General features: G+C 30.3%; 5 protein-coding genes across 5 annotated transcripts; 3 read left to right on the plus strand and 2 right to left on the minus strand.

Moving 5' to 3' along the window:
* Nucleotides 1-32: 32 nt before the first annotated feature.
* eIF2beta (eukaryotic translation initiation factor 2 subunit beta) lies at nt 33-2,373 on the plus strand. Its single transcript, XM_035089960.1, has 6 exons — nt 33-204; nt 378-635; nt 896-1,052; nt 1,366-1,556; nt 1,637-1,921; nt 2,238-2,373. Exons 1-6 carry the CDS (start codon nt 187-189, stop codon nt 2,280-2,282), a joined length of 954 nt encoding a protein of 317 aa, XP_034945851.1. The 5' UTR covers nt 33-186; the 3' UTR covers nt 2,283-2,373.
* Nucleotides 2,374-2,489: 116 nt separating this feature from the next.
* On the minus strand, nt 2,490-6,945 carry sl (small wing phospholipase C gamma 1). The gene is made up of 4 exons (XM_035089950.1): nt 6,852-6,945; nt 5,405-6,533; nt 5,100-5,306; nt 2,490-5,026 (listed from the first exon to the last, which is right to left on the minus strand). The coding sequence occupies exons 2-4, from the start codon at nt 6,343-6,345 to the stop codon at nt 2,608-2,610; spliced, it is 3,567 nt and encodes a 1,188-aa protein (XP_034945841.1). The 5' UTR covers nt 6,346-6,533; nt 6,852-6,945; the 3' UTR covers nt 2,490-2,607.
* Nucleotides 6,946-7,127: 182 nt separating this feature from the next.
* Nucleotides 7,128-8,964, plus strand: LOC118071026 (putative peptidyl-prolyl cis-trans isomerase dodo). Its single transcript, XM_035089967.1, has 4 exons — nt 7,128-7,247; nt 7,347-7,422; nt 7,528-7,734; nt 8,371-8,964. Exons 2-4 carry the CDS (start codon nt 7,368-7,370, stop codon nt 8,589-8,591), a joined length of 483 nt encoding a protein of 160 aa, XP_034945858.1. The 5' UTR covers nt 7,128-7,247; nt 7,347-7,367; the 3' UTR covers nt 8,592-8,964.
* LOC118071013 (myosin-IIIb-like) lies at nt 8,852-14,989 on the minus strand. The gene is made up of 10 exons (XM_035089946.1): nt 14,316-14,989; nt 13,812-14,149; nt 13,458-13,739; nt 10,454-13,322; nt 10,117-10,370; nt 9,832-10,040; nt 9,638-9,718; nt 9,396-9,563; nt 9,063-9,084; nt 8,852-8,991 (listed from the first exon to the last, which is right to left on the minus strand). The coding sequence occupies exons 1-10, from the start codon at nt 14,326-14,328 to the stop codon at nt 8,980-8,982; spliced, it is 4,248 nt and encodes a 1,415-aa protein (XP_034945837.1). The 5' UTR covers nt 14,329-14,989; the 3' UTR covers nt 8,852-8,979.
* On the plus strand, nt 14,812-19,026 carry shu (shutdown). The gene is given in 4 exon segments (XM_035089957.1): nt 14,812-15,195; nt 15,579-15,699; nt 15,701-15,832; nt 17,516-19,026. Coding segments are annotated over 4 exon segments (1,353 nt in total). The 5' UTR covers nt 14,812-15,154; the 3' UTR covers nt 18,575-19,026.
* The last annotated feature ends 224 nt before the right edge of the window (nt 19,027-19,250 follow it).

The raw sequence follows: 19,250 nt of genomic DNA on the forward strand, positions 1-19,250 counted from the left end.
TCTACGATAAAATTTATGATTATGTAGTTGGTCAACCTGGTTTAAATGTGAAATGTGCTATGAAAAATGTCTAGCAAAGACCTCAGAAAAATCTGATGCAATCGACATCGTGTTCTAAAACTATAATAAATTTTTAAAAAACTGTTTGGAATATAAATCTATTGTTGATTCAATAAATACACAAAAATGTCAGAAGAAGACTCTGTATGTATACATTTTTTATATCTTATAATTTAAGTTTTAACAATTTATGGAGTATTTTTAAATAATCATGTCTATTGATTTCTACAATAAATTCATATGTTCATTAAAAAAGTTATTAATATTATATTAAAAATAATATAAATATTATTTTAATTGAAATATATTTTTTCTAGATATTTGATCCAACGTTAAAGAAAAAGAAGAAGAAAAAGAAGACCACATTTGATCTAGATGCTGCCATCACAGAAGGAGGAAGTGGCAATGAAGGTACTGAAGGTGCAGGTGATAAGGAAAACCAAGAACCGGAGCAACCGCTTCCAGAAGATGATGAAGCATTAGATCTTGAAAATTTCGGAAAAAAGAAGAAGAAAAAAAAGAAAGCCTTTAATTTAGATGAATTAGAAAATGCCCTGCCTGAAAGTAAAAAAGAGGTATACACTTTTTCTATCATTCATTCATAGAATCGTTTTAAATTGGATTCAATTAACACTATTATCCATTGACAAATTAACCAACAAAACTATTTTACAAAGTATTCCCACCAAACCGGTTTTAAATGTATTCTTTAAAATCTTTTTCTTATTTTCAATTTATGTTAAGAGGTACTATCATCTGCATAATATCTATAATGTTTACTAGTTATTTAAATCATAGCTTGCTTAATTAACTTTTAATTTACCCTGTCATTTAGGATGTCACAGAATCGAGGAATGAAGAAATAGCTGCTGATGATAACCTAGATCTAGATATGGACTTTTCAAAAACGAAAAAGAAAAAGAAAAAAAAGAAGGATCTAGATGAGCTGGTTGCTGAAGAAGAAAGAAAAGAAAGTGAAGATAAAGAGAATGGTAAATATATATTTTACATATTATTACAAAATTTAATATCCTCCCCCAGATATTTACGTCGGTTATTATTTGTTAACATGCTGCACTCATTCTGAGCGAAGTGCAGAATATGGTAAGAGGATATTAGCTGAATGAATTACCTAATTAGCTCTCTGGCATTAGTAACTTTTTCTTGGGCACTTCCTTTAACACAGTATTCATCTTAGTGCAAGAATCATCTTTCGCATCATTGGTTCACTAATATTTCATTGATGAACTCTAATTTTTATGCTTCATTATTACCTTTATTTTATGTTTGATAATTTCTTTACAGTGGAAGAAACCAACCTGTGGGCGGAATCTGATAGAGATTATACTTATGATGAATTGTTGTTAAGAGTATTTAATATTATGAGAGAAAAGAATCCTGATATGGTTGCTGGGAAAAAACAGAAATTCGTTATGCGGCCGCCACAAGTTGTTCGTATTGGCACAAAAAAATCATCCTTCGCTAATTTCACTGAAGTAATTATTTTAAATCATATTTAATCGATTATTTTTAACTACATATAAAAATTACTAATTGTTTATTTTTAATGTTACAGATTTGTAAGACTTTGCATAGACAGCCAAAACATTTATTAGATTTCTTATTAGCTGAATTGGGAACCAGTGGTTCTGTAGATGGTAATAGTCAACTTATCATTAAAGGAAGATTTCAACAAAAGCAAATTGAAAATGTATTAAGAAGATATATTAAAGAATATGTCACATGTCACACCTGTAGATCTCCTGATACTATACTTCAAAAAGATACTAGACTTTTCTTCTTGCAATGTGAAACATGTGGTTCAAGGTGTTCAGTAGCTAGCATCAAATCAGGATTTCAGGTAAATTTTTTTTTTATTGTATTGTACATTTAACATTTTTTTGTTTATTGAAAGTAGCTAATTTTATTATGAATAATATACAATAAATTCATTTGATATAAAAGAAATTCATCAATATTTAAAAAAATAGTTCAATACATGTATTGTACAATTTTTATAACGTCTAACGGATATTTATCTCTTTGATTTATCAAAATATTCATGCTCCATTTAGCATTTGTATTTGATTATTCAGTCAAAAGTTATATTTTTAAATAGTATAATTTTTTGGCATATTATGGAAGTAAAATACATAATTGGGCTTTTTTAATTTCAGGCTGTCACCGGAAAACGTGCTGCCATACGAGCTAAAACGGCTTAGAAGATTTTGTATATTTTATTACGCAAATTTCAAAGCCCCAATGAAATTAAAAATTTACACTGTACGAGTAATAAACTGTTTAAAGTCTCAATTTTTTTTCAATTTTTTATAAATATTTAGAACAATAGATTTGGTTGTTTAAAATAAAATAAATTGCAATGAATCATTAGCAATACATTTATAATTAACATCCGTTTATTTCTTATAAAACTATAGTTTGTTGAAGACTACAATCAAGATAAATTGATGCCCCAAATAGGCAACGCTCAATTAAGCAATTAAGCATGAAAATAGCTCTTTGACTCGATTATAAGTGTATAATTAATTAATTCAATATAAATTTTGTAATGGTGATATGTACTAAGAGTGAAGCAAGTTCAAGGTCTTCACTATATTGATTTTTGAGTGGAACACTTCTGTAACCCGTTCGTAAACACCGTACGGGATAAGTAGCTTGTCCAATAAAATTGCAATCTCCAAACACATCTTCGTCTTGTACTACAAATCTAATTAACGCGAAACTCGGATTTGCTACTTCGAATTCACATGTTTCATTCCAAATCGGATTAAATCCATTATCTGATATGGTTTTAGTAGTTAATTTGTTCCCTGTGTCATATTCAGCACCAATTATTTCAATTTCAACATAAGGACTTGCTGTTCCTCTTCCCTGTTTGTGTAAATGTCTTGCTCCAATAACTTTCAACTTAATTCGGTATGCTTCAATATTTCTTAAGCACTTTTTATCATAAGCATTGTAATTATCATCAAACATACAATCTGGTTTAAGAATGTATCCACAGCTGCCATTCTCTCGAAATTTAGCATGATTCAATTGCATCGATTTATCACCTGTTTGATAATTCAAAGCTACCATCTGACATCCAGCATTCCACAATGGCATTGGATTATAGTTTGATGAATCAATTCTTTGACCCTTTGGATAAACTCGACTAAACTGTACTTGATGATATTTTACAAAGAATGCATGTTCTTGTTGACAAATAAGCTTTTCAGCTTTATTCTCAGGGAAACTGCTCATTTCCTGGAATACAAAATTTTTGCGACTTATCCGATCCATGTCAAAAGCCACAGATCGACAATAAATGATAAGATTTGAAATTTCTTTAGCAATTCTCCAAGCCCTTTCAATCTCTTTATGTTGACTTTCTCGAGCATTTGCATGTTGAGCAGTTTTCTGGATTGAATCAAGCCATTCTAGTGCTGTTTCTTTTGAAGGAGTAGCAGCTTCGAATACCGTGCACATATTGGGATTCTGAATTTTTATACTCCATTCTAAACCAGGTCTATCAGCAAGTGCAATTTCCACAACTGCTCCAGTAATGTCTAACGAGCCTTTTTGTAAATGTCCTAACATCAAAGAATCTTGAGAATCAAGTTGACTATCTTGACATTCAATCTCTTCAACATAATTAGCAGGGAACCAGTGTTGTTTTTTTCCACCGTAATCTCCTCTCCACCATCCACCTTCTTGCTTATGTACATTCGTAATAATGGCATGTTTAACTAGCGTCAGCTCATCTTCTCTTCTAGCTTTATAATCATAGAGCGCTTTGACTGTGACTTTTGATATAAAAATAGCAGGATCCATATATCCAGGGATTCCATATACAGATCCATCACCTTCCTCTAATGCTAGATTATGTATATCATGTCCTATTGGATGACAAAGTCGTATTTTTTTATACAATGGATCTCTTTCATAATAATTTACTAATTCAACGAGACTTTCAAATTGTATAGAACCAACAGTATATAAACGTCCTTCTAATTTGATTTTGCAATGTTTAATTTTATTCTCTGCTCTAAACGAAATCGCGTAAGTATTACTTTCTTTCTCACTAGGCCGGACTAAGAAAGCACCATTTGTAGGAACACGTTTAAGAATATCTTCAGCAATGCTTCTAGTGCATTCACCATGCCACCACTCTTTTTCTTCATGTTTACAAGGTTGAGGTACAGGTTCTTTTAGAATTATAACAAATTCCTGACTTCTCAGAGGATGGTTTCGATAATGTGTTATTAAACTATACAGACTATCGAAGCAAATACTGTCGATGAGGTAGTACTGCGTTTGACCTAAAGTTTGTTTTAATTTTATTCGGCAATGATTTACTTTTCCCTTGCGCCAAAATGAAAGACAATAATCTCCAACAAATGTAACACATTGTCTGACTAAAAAGGTCCCATCACCAAGATGAGAATGACGCCTTAATAGCTCTTCAGCTTCCTCTCTACCTCGTGCTAATTTACCATGGAACCATTTTTCTCCAAAATGAAGCTCATCATTTGGCACTCCTTCTAATTGTCGGTTAAGTGTTGCAGTCTCATCGTCATCATCAAGTTCGGGTTCTTGTGCTTGGGAAAATGTGTCTGTATAAAATAAATTATGAGGAGTCAATATAAAAAAATTGGGATACCATTCTCTGTCAGAGGGATCTTCTAAATAAAGTATGCCATTTTTGACAGTATTTCTTAAATCCATTTCTTGGGCATTTTGACTACTTATTGCAAAAAATGTACTTTCGTCTACACCGTCAGGCAATTTTTTATGTTTTAAAATTATTTTTCCTCTTAATGCATAAGGTGATGGCAAGCAAGTTTCATTTTTTTCAAGAGGTTGAGTTAATAAAGCATCGCCAAAAACTTCTTGCATAGTAATAGCCATTTTTCGTTGTTGAGGCAATGTACAATTATCTTCAATTGATAAAATAACTGGATATCTAAAAGATAATTTCTGTTAATTTAGAACTATAAATTGGATGATAAAAAATAAAAAATCAATGGCAAACGTACTCAGATGTTGCGAAAGCATGCTCTTTAATAGTTTTGATAACATCCAGGAATTTAATTTTTGTTGTTAACGTATGGCCATGAAAGATAAAAGGCATTCCATCAGGGCCATCCCAACAATCTAACTCAATACATCTACATCCAGCTCTTAAAGCTCTAACATATGCTTGACAACTACTTTCACTGCTGATTTGATCTCCCATTAAATATCTGAAAATAACATAATTTATAATTCACAAGTTAATTCAATAAAAAATAGCTGAATAAGTTATTTATGACAATTCCAACTTATATGCCAGTTTACTTACGTATTATGAGAAGAAGCAATCCAATAATGAGATAAAGGCCTTGTCATATCTTGAGTAACTCGATCATACTTATGATTCCAGATATCATTTTGTTTAGAAAATAAAAAATTCATAAACTCTAAATTAGTAAAATATGGATTTTGTACATCTCTTTGTGGGTCTTGTAAATATTCAGTCATAAAACGGGATACTTCATGTGGATTATTCCCCAAACTATCATGTTGTTCCTTAATGAGAAAATTCTGAAAATCTTGTACGGTGAACATCTTTCCTGAAGATGAGTAATTGAGTAATTTCTTCCAGTCCGGAAATGTGGTGTAATCAACAAGAAGCTTGTGGTAAAGAGTAACAAAATCATCAAATCCTAATTCAGTCCTGCCTCGTGTGTCCACTTCTTGAAAAACTTCTCTAAGTTTATTGGTAGAAATTTTACAGCTTGCACGAGGCATAAAAGTTTTTATTTCCTTTAGGGATACTGTTTCTCTATTGTTTTCCATGAAATAAAATTCTTTACGTAACCAACGTTCAACTTGTAATGGATATGGAGCCTTTATAGTATCCTGTACTAAATAGCGCAATCCTTTTACCCACAATTCGCATTCTTTTTCGCTAAAAGCTGAAGCTGAGAGTGTCTTTAAACGAAATTCAGATCCATAATAAACAATGAAACATCTCAAATTTTCTACTTTTTTAGAATCTTCAGGCCATTTTTCAAATTCTTTTGAGTTTTTTCCAACGACAATTTCTTTTATTTCTCTAATTTCAATAGAGCCATCGAATGGCTTATGAGTTGGACTTTTGGACCATACAACTTGTCTAGTTTCTCGACGAATCATAAGTGTTTTTTTCTCTGGTCTCCTGCGTTGGAAGAATTTTGTTACTACCGTCCCTCTCTCTAATTGACTAATAATTTGTTCCATTTCCGGAATTATCCCACTCATTTTTGTGTCTTAATATATTAACTTCAGCGTAAAAATACTTAATTAATAAAGTTAAAATTTCTTGAAAAAATAAAAAATATTCGTTTATATTAAAAATAATATGTTTTTATGATATATATTTAAAAAAATAATTATGGAATACAGATCATCGATTAATTGATTCTCGTTCAAATTTATCATGATTACATCTGAAACACAAAAATTTTTATCGTTAATCATAGATAACGAATTTTATTAAATCAATGTATTTAATAAAACTAACTGTATTATTTATATCAAATTTTCTGTAAAACTTCCAAAGGTAAGTTCTGAAGTTTTGAACAATGATAACAATAAATAAACAATTGAATGTAAATAAGGGTTATTGTTTATTCATTAATAATTCATATGAAAACAAAAAAAATGACTTAACCTTTGTGTTACTTTGTAAGCACGGATATTTAACCTACAGTAATTAGACGTGACAAATTTTTTTCAAACTAATAATAAAAAACTAATATTTTTACCTTATAAAAAATTTTATTATGTTTTTCATAAAATATATCTAAAATAAATCTCAACACTGTAATCATTTCGGACTACAAACGTCAATATAATATACAATCTTTGAAGTAAAGAAAGACATGCGCGATAGAATGATAATTTGAGATAAAAAATAATTTGAAAGACGAAAATTGACTAAATAAAAAAAGCAAAGTAAAAAATGTTAATATAAAATAATATAAAAAATAATCACTAATTAACTTTACTATTCATTGAATGACTAAAGTCAATGGGATTAATCCATATTTAGGTTACGTCAAGAAAATCAGCTGAAGCAGGGTAGCCATAATCATAAAACTCCGAAATTTAAACGCAGTCGCTGATTGCAAACGCTGCTTTTTGAGTTGTAAAGCTGTTTTGTGAGTATTGATTGAATCGAAATATCAAGTAGTTTTATTTTATGCTTGATATGAATTATATTTTGCCATTTAAATTCAATTTATTTCATTGTTTGACAGACGTGTAAAACTATAAATAATATGGCGAACGAAGAACTTCCAAAAGGATGGGAAAAGAGACTCAGCAGATCTACTGGTGAATAATTTACATTTAAATTTTAATAAATTAACAGCTTATAAAAACTATGCATTAACCGTGTTGTTTAAAAAATTATAACTAAAAAATTTTTCAATATTTTAGGCCAACATTATTATTTTAATACTTATACAAGGGAAAGTCAATGGGATGTTCCAACCAAGGCAGCACAACCCTCTTGTGATAATGATGAGCCTGAAACAATCGAGTGCTCCCACATCCTTGTCAAGCATGCAGGATCACGACGGCCGTCTTCCTGGAGAGAAGAAAATATCACACGGACTAAAGAAGAAGCTCTTGAGTTGATTAAATGTAAGATTATTGCATCAATTTTTCATTTTTTTGATAACTCAATATCTTAATCAGTCAAAATAAAATAAATGCAATACTACAAAAAAAAAACAAATTTCATCAAGTCCAACAATTATATCACTGAAAATAATTGTGGTAGTCAGTGATGTACTTTATAATAATCAAAATGTTATTATTTTTTTCTTCTATTTTATTTTTCTTTTTGCGATGTAATGAAATACAAGTAGGTTTGCACGTGAATGTGAATAATGATATCTCAAGTTATCACGATTATCGGAATTAATCTTTCATGAAATCATATTATTGAAGTCATACTGATGGATGATATTAAACTTGGCAAATATAAATTTTTATAAATTACTTACGCAATAAATTAAGTAGGATACATAGTGATTTAGAATTTATTTTCGTTCAAGTATTTAAATATAATTCATATTAACTAATCAATAATAATGAAGCGGTTATTTTTATTAAAGTTTATTGATTGAAATTCTGATAAATATATCTCACATATATACTTAATTGACACAGAACAATTGATGAGTTAACACATTAAAATTTTCCACATTATCAGATTAATTAGTTGTATTAAATCATTTATATCATCAATTTTAATAACCACTTAATTTGTTTCAGCTTATCGAGAACAAATAGTATCCGGGAAGGCAACATTTTCTGAAATCGCTACAAAGTATAGCGATTGTAGTTCTGCAAAACGTGGTGGAGATTTAGGGCCTTTTCGCAGAGGAACTATGCAAATTCCATTCGAACAGGCAGCTTTTGCTTTGAAAGTAGGCGAATTGTCTTCTCCAGTAGATACAGATAGTGGCATTCACATAATTGAAAGAACTGAATAAAGCAACAATGAATTATTATTCATCTATTAATCAATTTTACGAACCAAGGGTTCCAAATAATGTAAAGCATTTTTTTTATACAATTCTTCATTGATATTTTTTCTCTTGAATGTTTAATCTATGATACTCATAGCAAAATTGATTAAATCTTGATCGCAAAATAAATTATTACCCCAGTCTAATTATATAATTGTCAATCAACAAGTAAGATTTGGAGTTTTTAAGCTAAATAAATAAAATCGTTGTATTTTACTGTTCTACACTGCTGTAACCAATGCTGGACATGATCCATACACTATTTGAAGTGTTGATATTCGGATCTTTGAATCTTCCTCATCACATGATAAAGATGAACAAATTGGTTTGCACGAAATTATTGTACAATTCTTTAATCCTTGTACTGCAATAGAAACATTTAAGGTAATCAATTATTTTTAAATTTTTCAGAACAATAGAAACTAAATAAAATACCTGAAAGTTTCCCATTATTCCTCTATAGCATTTTAATAAGATTTATTTATTAGTTTCAATTCTACTAATAGATCGAATGATTTTTTTTATATAATTAATTTTGTAGGGAATTTATAACCAATAGCATTTTTAATTTTAACTGTTATCAATGCAAAAAAGCAAATAAAAACAAAGATTACAGCGATACAAGTAGAATTTAAAATAATAATGTAATCAAATATTTAATGAAATTAATTCTTATCATATTATTTATAGATCGTGACAAAAACAACTGTAAGTTTTTCCTCATTGTGGGCTTGAAGATTGATAGTGATTCAAAATAATTAAACTTACCTTATAGAATTTCCAGATTTTTCGTCTCCAGATGTCATTTGCGGATTTCTCAGAGCTTTGTGCCAAATGTCGGAAAGCTGTTGTTCTGGAGCTATTGTGTAATCTTGAGCAGCAACCCGATCTTGTCGTTCTGATCTCACTTCGAGAACCTGATTCTGATGGCGATTGCTAAAAAATTTGCAGTAATGTCAAGAGTATGTTGTATTAAACTTTACGAATTGATTTCAGTTATTTTGTCATACTTCGCCGATGGGTGAAGGTCATTTTCTAGCTGTATCAGCGGTGAGTCCCAGCCAGCTTCGTCTTCTTCGAAGTCCGAACCACTTTCGATGTGAGCGTCAAGAACGTTAAAAAAGTGTAAATTAAAATTTTTTTTTCATGTAATTTTTATTATCACTTCAAAAATGAGTTTATTGACATTAGATTAAACATTTACCTGCTCATTTCATCTTTCAAATCACGGTAGTATTTTACAGTGTCGTCATCTCCTGTTTGACTATCATTACGATACTGCATGATTGTATGTACCATATTAAAGCCTTCTGGTCGTACATAATCCGGTGGTGGATCATCAATATCTGTTAATCTAACTCCTGGTTTGTTACGACGAAGATTCTTATGAACATCTTGGTTTTTCATATGAACCTGCAACATACATATAGAGTAAAATAACTTCATAAAAATAATTTAATTAAATTCTATCACGTAAATAAACTTTTACATTTTGAGAAAATTGAATTAAATCAGCTTGTCGTAATTTCGGATGAACTTGATCGTTTTCGATCGAATCTTCTTTCACTCGCATTTCTCTTTTATACCACCTGTGAACAATAAATACAGCGTCTTCTTTGCTCAATCCTTCACGAATCAAAGCTTCTCGAGCTTCTCGTTTATTAGTATATTGGTTTAATATTTCTTTGAAACGTTCTTCCAATTCACAACCATATTTTTTACGAATTGTGTACCCTCTGAAATCTAAAGCAATGAAAAAATATAAATGAATATTTAATATAAAAAATAGTTCATTGTCTGAAAAGTTTAATGAAAAAAATATTTACGACTTTGAATAATAACAGCAGCATTATCCACATTCATCTGTTTATCAGCAAGCAAGCTTTGTTCGATGTTGGTTATTGAATTTTCTTTTGATAGTTTTCCATCACGCGATCTCAAAGCTTGAATTCCTTTTGCTTCATCCTCAGCTACTGCAATAGGCGTGCCAACTCTTTCTTTGTTAGTTAGTTGCAAAATAGTCCTTCTTCTGGCTAGCCAGCCACGAATATGACGTTGGAGAGTTACAACTGAACATGCAACTCTCCACTTTTCTTTCCTATAATGAATTTTTGCAAGCCACCTTCTCACGCAGGCTTGAACCATAATGATCATTTTTATTTGTTCCTCATAAAGTTTTGATAAAAACTCTACATGATAATATTTCAAAAATACTTTCGTTTTACCAAGTGCCCATCCATCCATTTTCAATCTTACTAAAAGCAGACGACAATTGTCTCGATTTGCAACAACGCGTTCATCATAGGCAAAAGCTAAGAAGCAATATCTTTTAAGAAAATCTCCGAACGGTATTCTATGAGAAAATCCATTCTGACGAATTCTGATAGTTTCTAGAACTCCAGTGCAACGTAGTTGTTTGATAACTTTCTCTTTATCGAAATGTCTTGGACTGGAAGAATCGTTCGGTTTGATACATCTTACAAATTGTGGATATCCAGTTACCATTTTCTGAAGTAAGTCCATTAATGAATATCTGAAATAAGTAGCAACGGTCTGTTGAACTCTTGATTGTGAAGCCAAAGCTCGACTTGAATATTTTTCTTTTGTATTCTGATTAGAATGGATCTTTCTTGATCCAGTATCATGTGTTGCGGAATATAAATTGCCAGTTTTTGTAATAGGACATTGGAATAAGAATCGAATCATGTCTGATTGAGATTGTCTGACAAGTTGAATAACTTCAGGAGGAAGGAAGTTACGATTTTTATCTAAAAACCCTTCAGCTTGATAAACTACTCGACCAGCAAAATGATGAATGGCAAAACAAATGGCATCAGATTTAGGTCGAACATAAAATTTAGATTTAATATTGTTATGAAACTTTTCAATTAGTGACTTGTCATTAGCACGAGGAAAACGACTCTCTTCATCTAATAAAGCTAAAAGTCCCATTGGTTTGCTCAATAACATATCAAGCACTGGTCTATTATCAGAAAATTCAACTAAATCAACTGGAATTCCTTCTGCCATGTATTCTTGTTGCTCCCAAGTGAAAATATGTTGATTAAAGTAGTATTGAATCTGTTCATTGGCGATATTAATACACAGTTGTTCGAATGAATTTTTTGGAAAATTTTCAAAACCAAAAATATCAAGTAAACCAATTGCTAAAGGTTCGTAATTAGTAGCACGAGTGAAACTGAGCAAACAATTGATTTGGTTAACCAACCAATCAAATAGACGACCATAGAGACCTTTAGCCATTGCATCTCTTGTGGCTTGCGCTTCTGATACTGTGTTATTTCGCGTTATTGTTTCGCCTCGTGTTACGACTGAAATTGATGTGAGGGTTTCCATTAAATCTGCAGATTCAAATCCTAGAAGATGACATACTTTATTTAACGGAGTCATGTCCACAACAACACTTTTATTATCGCTGTTATCTTCAGTCATTTCTTCAAATTCAATATCACCCAAATGAAGTATTGCAGCTAATACTGCATAAACTGTATCAACTTCAGTATCCTGAAAACCTATTACTTTAAATCCTTTCTTTATTTGATTGAACTTATCAACATTAGACTGTGAAAATTCGCTGGTTCCTTGTAGATATTTATGAGAATTACGTGAAGAGTAGTCTAAATAAAATTCACTCAGGCGATCATCTTCTTTAAGACCATCATACATATAATAAAAAATATGAAAGTTATTTTCTCCAGCTGCTTGAGCAACGACTCGTGTTTGTTCTAATAAATAGACTGCCATTCTTGCTCCTGTAACTTTTCCACCTTTAGTCATGGTTAAATCTAAAAATTTCCCGAATCTTGATGAGTTAGCGTTTATTCCAGTGGCAGCATTTCCAAAAGCTTCCATTATTGGATTGATTTGAAGAATCTGTTCTTCGATATTACGATTTGGTGCTTTACTTAAGTAGACCAACTGTTTAAGTAATAAATTAGCACTTTCAGTTTTGCCAGCTCCAGATTCTCCGCTAATGATAATTGACTGGTTCTGTCTCTGATGGAGTAAAGCTTGATACGCTGCATCTGCCACTGCAAATATGTGTGGTGGATTATCTGACCTTGCTTGGCCTTTATATCGACGTTGTTCTAGGCCAGTATACAGTCCAAGATTTGTAAAAGGATTTACTGCTACCAGGATGTCACCAATATAAGTATAAATATGACCTTCTTCATACCTATTTTCTAATTGACTAACAACAGTGTCTTCAGTAAAAGAATCCAGAGCTGCTAAATCATCAAAATACATTTTTTTCGGTTGAGCTTTACGATCCATCTTCAATTTTCCATGTTTCGTTGTTACTTCTACTTGTCTACGAACCCGACCAGCAGATCTCTGCCTCTGAATTTCTTCTTGTAATTCTATTTTTATTTGAGGTATTATACTTTCGATATCATTAAGTAGCGGGTGATCTCGTAGCTCACTTGCAAAAGGTCGATGTTCTAAGTCCTTTACCAGACATTCAGCAATAAAATCAGACATTTGGGGTGAGTGTAAGTCGGGATTTTTTAAACTTGGTGGAGGATTGCGAGGTATTTGAAATAAAGCTCGCATTGGGTGAAGGTCTGATAATGGTGGATCACCTTCAGCTAATTCAATTGTAGTAATTCCAATCGACCACACGTCACATCTACAATCATATGATGAGTCTAACTGTTGTTCACATGCAATTACCTGAAGAATAAATGGCATTGTTATTCAACTATAATACGTATTTCTTAAGAATTATCTTTTATTTATTGGATTTAAGATCATTTTTTTTTATTTATTGATGTAAAAGTATTGAATAAAAACAGATAGTGAACAAACCTCTGGAGCCATCCAATATGGAGTTCCTACAGATGTATTTTTTCTCGCTAAAGTCATTGAAAGATGAGAAGAAACACCGAAGTCGATTAATTTTATATTTCCCTCTTCTGTTAATAAAATATTATGACCTTTTACATCGCGATGCATACAATGATTTTCATGTAAATAAATCAATGCTTCTACAGTTTCTCGAATTATGTAAGCGATTTGATGATCAGTCAAACGGCTTCCACGTTTTTTCAGTCCTTGCACGAGATCCGTAACAGAACCACCAGTACAAAGCTAATAATAAAATACTTATCAATGATAATCATTAGAAAAAAAAACTTTACAGCATTAATGAAATAATTTTACCTCCATAACAAACCATAGTTGATCTTCTTCGTGAGAAGGTTCAGCCTTCTTTAAGAATAAACCAAAGAAAATAGGAATATTTGGATGAGAACTCAAATCTTTCAAAATCAAATATTCCTCTTCGATTTCTTCAATGTTATCCGCAATATTTTCCAGTATTTTCACTGCGACTCTTGTATTATTCTGATGGTCAAATGCAGAATAGACTTCCCCATACGTGCCTTCTCCAATTACATCTTCAAGATCAAAGCGTTCAGTTGGGTTTGGTAGTAAATCAAAGTCTATTTGCTGGCTTAGACCGTAGTATGCTAGATTTCTGGGTCCACTGTTGGCCATATCTACCATTAACAGTACAAAACAATTGGTTATTTAATACAACAAATTAATTTGTAAAATGTTTTCTAATTATTACTCACTACCAAGCTTAATATTGATTTTATATAACTTTTATTAGTTATTTAATGTGGAAAAAATATTAATAAAAATCTTAAATATTTTACTAACCGATAATGTCCATCGCAGACTTGATTGTTTCAACAAAAGCGAGAAACTTGGACTGAATCGATGACTTCTATTAAGATACCTACAAACCGCTTAAATAGGATCAAACTAAAAGCTGACAGTTCTCAATAGAAGAGGTTTCTTAACACGATAAAGTTGACTGAAATCATTTTTTGTTGCCTCTTCGTTCATTTAAATTGATAATGTAACATTGATTGAATTTATTAAATAATTGTGTCAGACTTGGAACAGTTTGCAAGACAGATCCGTGTCAAGAAAATTTATTTAATTACATTTTTTAACTGTTATCAATCGTTTACCTTCCAAAATTCGAAAACTTATTTAATTATTGTTCAATATTTTGATTACATTAATACAACTGTTGGTCAGAAACAATTAATTTTTGAAAACAATCAACATCTAGACAAATGAGTGAATTCAATTTGTGCACCCAAGTTTCGACGTACTGTGATGCCATGGTGGTGGATATTTGTACTAAAAAATCACGTGGTGTTGTGTACACCGGGATATCTCAAGAGTTGAAATTCGACACCGTTCTGACTTTAATGAGAAATTAAACAAAGAAAGTTGAATACTCTCGAGTTAATAAAATCAAAGTGTTAGTGATACGAGATCAGTATTATATATATGTATAGTGTAGTGCATTAGAAACTTCGAGACGTACGTGAGTACGAAAAGCAACAAGATCAGCTTAATTATTTTGCTTTATAAATCAAAGCAATTTTAATTACTATCATTTTACTTCGACTTTAGTATTATAGTCAGCATATAAATTTAAAATAAAAGTACAACTATTGTTTAATAGAATTAATAAATTAATCATGTCTCAATTCATCGATCCACGTGCTGGTTTTTCTCTCAAGTATGTAGTAATTTTATAGACTTTTTATTCAACTTAAACAAAACTTCATAGTTATTGTTAATTTTTTGTCCTTTTCATAATAATCATCAATTGTTACTGTAATAAATAAATTATTGTTTTTTTTTTTTACTGTTTCTCATATTATATTCGAGTAACTTCAATTGTTTCATGAAGCATATAATTATAAGATCCATCAAGAGATTAAATTTTACAATGGATAATACTAATTGACCAATTATTTATACACTTTCTGTTATATTTATTACATTTAAATAAGATGTGAACAAAATAGCCCAAATGAGTTAACAAAAATTGTTTATTCTAACTCTTTATCTTAGTCTTCATTTTTAGATATTTATTACGTTAATAATTTTTTTTTTAAGAGATCTCATGTCAGATTCAGGCCTAGTATTTGATTTTGGTAATGAATTTGAAGAAGAGATTGAAGATGATCGTTATCGGTATAATCCAAATGTTAACATGACCGAAGATGAACTTCTAAGTTAACATAAATTTAGAATTATCAGAAAATGAAGATGAAGATGATGATGAGCCTAAACAAAACGCATCATCACTACTTGGATTAGATTTTGATAAACTGAGAGACAAAATGGAGAATTTGACTTCATATGATAAGGTAATACATTCCAATTACTAAATCGAAAACATGTCTTAACCCTTCAACTTAATAGTTGAACAAGTAACGAATAATATCTAGTTGTGAGAAAAATTCTCATAATATTTGGAAATTTTTTTCTTAGTAATTTTTAACTCAAATAGTATATTACGACCCAAGGCCAGAAAGTTGAATTTCCCGGCGTGTGTGATATGATGGCCGAAGCGAAGCCGAAGCCCTTATATCACATACACCGGGGCATTCCACTTTTTTAGCCGTGTGTCGTATACTATTTTTCTTGAGCCCGTCGAAAGTAATATAAGTTCGGTAATCACTTGATAAGCTAAACGGTTGTATGGAGGATGCCCGCCCGACTTTTGCAGAGCCGAAGTTTTTGCTGGTCGGGGACGGGCATCAGCAAAAAAGTTCAAAGTCAGGAATTGGTTTTAAATTATTTATACATAAATAATAATTAATCACACTTATTACAGGAAACTCTAATGTTAACCAACAATAATACTATTATACTATGTTTATAATCTTGATATAAAATTATTCTACATATTTGACAAAAGAAAAATTAAAATTAAAAGTAAAATTGAAAGTACAATCGTTAAATGTATAATTCTCAAATTTAGTGGAGGATTGCATGCATCTTTTGTCCTTCATTTATTTCTTATGTTTTATTACTTTGTAAACATATGTAGAATATTCTACGAGTTATTGAAATATTCAACTTTTTTTTTATTGCTCATCTGGTTGAAATAAACATAATATTCATGTTGACAACATCCTCAAGCCATTCGTCATCTCCTCATAGATTAGTTTATGTTTGCGGGCCACAAAAATCTTTCAGTTAATCGAAGTACGCATTAAATCGAGTAGGCCACAAAAGTCGTTGTTAGGGGATTAAGAAAAAAAATTTGGCCGATGATTATGAATACAACAATTTACGCGATTATAATTAACTGAAATGAGTTAGTGAATATTTACTATTTCGCAGTGATTTTAATAAATCCATTTTTGAAGAGTAGTAAATCACATTTCATGTAGAGAATAATATAAATTGATGTTGAATAGATATATTTTCAATTTCTAAGAACATTTTCCCTTATGTATTTTCAATTTCTTCAATATTCCTATTTGTTGGATGTTGTATAATCAAATAGACAGAATTTGCATATCTTTTTTAACTAATTTACATATTTAATATTTTATTTATTTAAAGTTAAACTCATACATATATGGAATATTCTTATGACATTTTTTTATTGACTGAACAGCATCAAAGTATTTCCAAAATACATCAACTAAATCAGTTGAAAATAGGATCAACACACCAGTGAATGAACACTTCAGAGTATCGGTCATTTTATCAATCGCTAAGAATAAAATTATTATTCGGTTTAACAATAAAACAAAGGTATTCTATTGTATAAAGAAATACACATAGAATATAAGAAAAAAAAGGTTTGAATGATCTATCTTCAATACACTAAAAATAATTAAAAAAAGTTTTGAAGAAAATCGAATACACCAGTAAATGAACATTTCTTAGTATATTTAGAAGAGAAGGCAGGATTATAGCACAGTCTTTAATATAGTTCATTCACTGGTGAGTTGACTCTACAACGATTGGATTTCATTAAAAATTTTTTATCAATACAAAATATAACAAAATTTATTAATACATTTCTGTAACAGATCAAAAAATTGGTTAGACAACAGGGAGTTGGAGACGTTGTACCAGAAGATTCAATGGTAACAATAAAATATTCTGCATATTTGGAAGGACAAGATGAACCTTATGATTCATCTTTTTTGAGAGGAGCACCAGATAAATTCCGATTGAATAGAGGAGAACTCATTGTTGGCTTAGATCTTGCTATTCAAAGTATGCGAAAGCACGAAGTGTCAATTTTTCTAATTCATCACGATTTCGCTTACGGAGAGCTGGGAGTATTACCATTGATTCCTGCAAAAGCTGAAGTTTTATTTATAGTTTATCTAATTGATTTTCTTGATAATGGTGCCATTGATACTTATGGTGCTTTAGATCCTGAAGAAAAACACATGTTTGTCAATGCAGAAAAATTTGCAAAGCATATGATGACAACAGGTGCTGATAATTTCCAAAAAAAACAATATAAAAAGGCGATCCGTGACTATAAAAAAGCTATTGATTGTTTACAAGAAGCAAAATTAGATAATGATGAAGAAGAACACCGTATGAATAAATTAACATCACAAGCATTTCAAAATCTTGCTGTTTGTTATAATAAAGAGGATATGCCTCGAAAAGCTTGTATTGCATGCAATCAAGTTATCAATAAGACAGCAAAAACCTATTTTCATTATGGTCGAGCCTTAATCAAAATGGGTGAATACACTGCGGCTCTTGAAAAATTAGAAAAAGCTCTTCAAATGGATCCTGGCAATAACGAAATCGTAACAGAAATGCGATTAGCTAGTGAATTCCACTCAAAAAATCTTGCCGTAGAAAAAGCGATGTGGTCTAATTGTCTTAAATTGCAAAATTTAGAAGTAAATAATACTGATAATCAATACCATGAAGCAGCAATAGAATTTTGCAACAATTTCAAATCTAATGAGCACGTCTTACGTCAACAACTTCCAGAAGGTATATCAAAGGATTTCAAAGAAGCAATTCGAAGACAAGCATTAGCTATGGGAATAAAAGTTACATCTCATACAAAATACAATAAAGAAAATCTTTATTTAGAAAAACCTAATTACATTTGAAAAACTACTTCGAGTACATTATCAGTGTATACATATACTACAATATACAAACAGTGTATTTCAAAACCTTATCACGTATATTCATTTGAAAAGAAATATAGTTTTGAGTTTTTTAAGGTTGTTATTCCGTTAATATAGTATGAAAATTAGTGATAGTGTAATTTTACAACACAATTTAAGTTTATATTATTTTACGATTATTTCATTCTTTTAATTTTTAAAAAGGTATAAATATCACATATCTTTTAAAATATAATAGATAATAAGTACATGAGACAGAAGTAACAATTTTTTATTAACTTCCCATTTGAAAGTTATTGTAATATTATTTTAGTTAAAATGATACGAATATATTACAAACATGTCACATGAAAAAGAAACTAACTACATCTAATTAAAGTAATATGAATATGAAAAAATAAGTAAAAAATGGTTACAAGATATAAAAGTAAATTATCATTATTCTATATTACATATGTTGAAAAAATTAACTAAAAATATGATTTCTATATGATGGAAAATTTAAGTTTTGTGTATTTCGTTCTAAGTTTATTAAATCATATTCAAATTTTTCATAATTTTTTCTATGTATTGATTCATTGATAAACTTTATGTGATAAAATCAATGCTCGTACACAATTAGCATATTTAAAATACTTAATTGTTTTTCCTTGGT

Source organism: Chelonus insularis, unplaced genomic scaffold (assembly GCF_013357705.1).
Source record: "Chelonus insularis isolate UGA/USDA-ARS -01 unplaced genomic scaffold, ASM1335770v1 contig_70_pilon, whole genome shotgun sequence".
Classification (NCBI taxonomy): domain Eukaryota; kingdom Metazoa; phylum Arthropoda; class Insecta; order Hymenoptera; family Braconidae; genus Chelonus; species Chelonus insularis.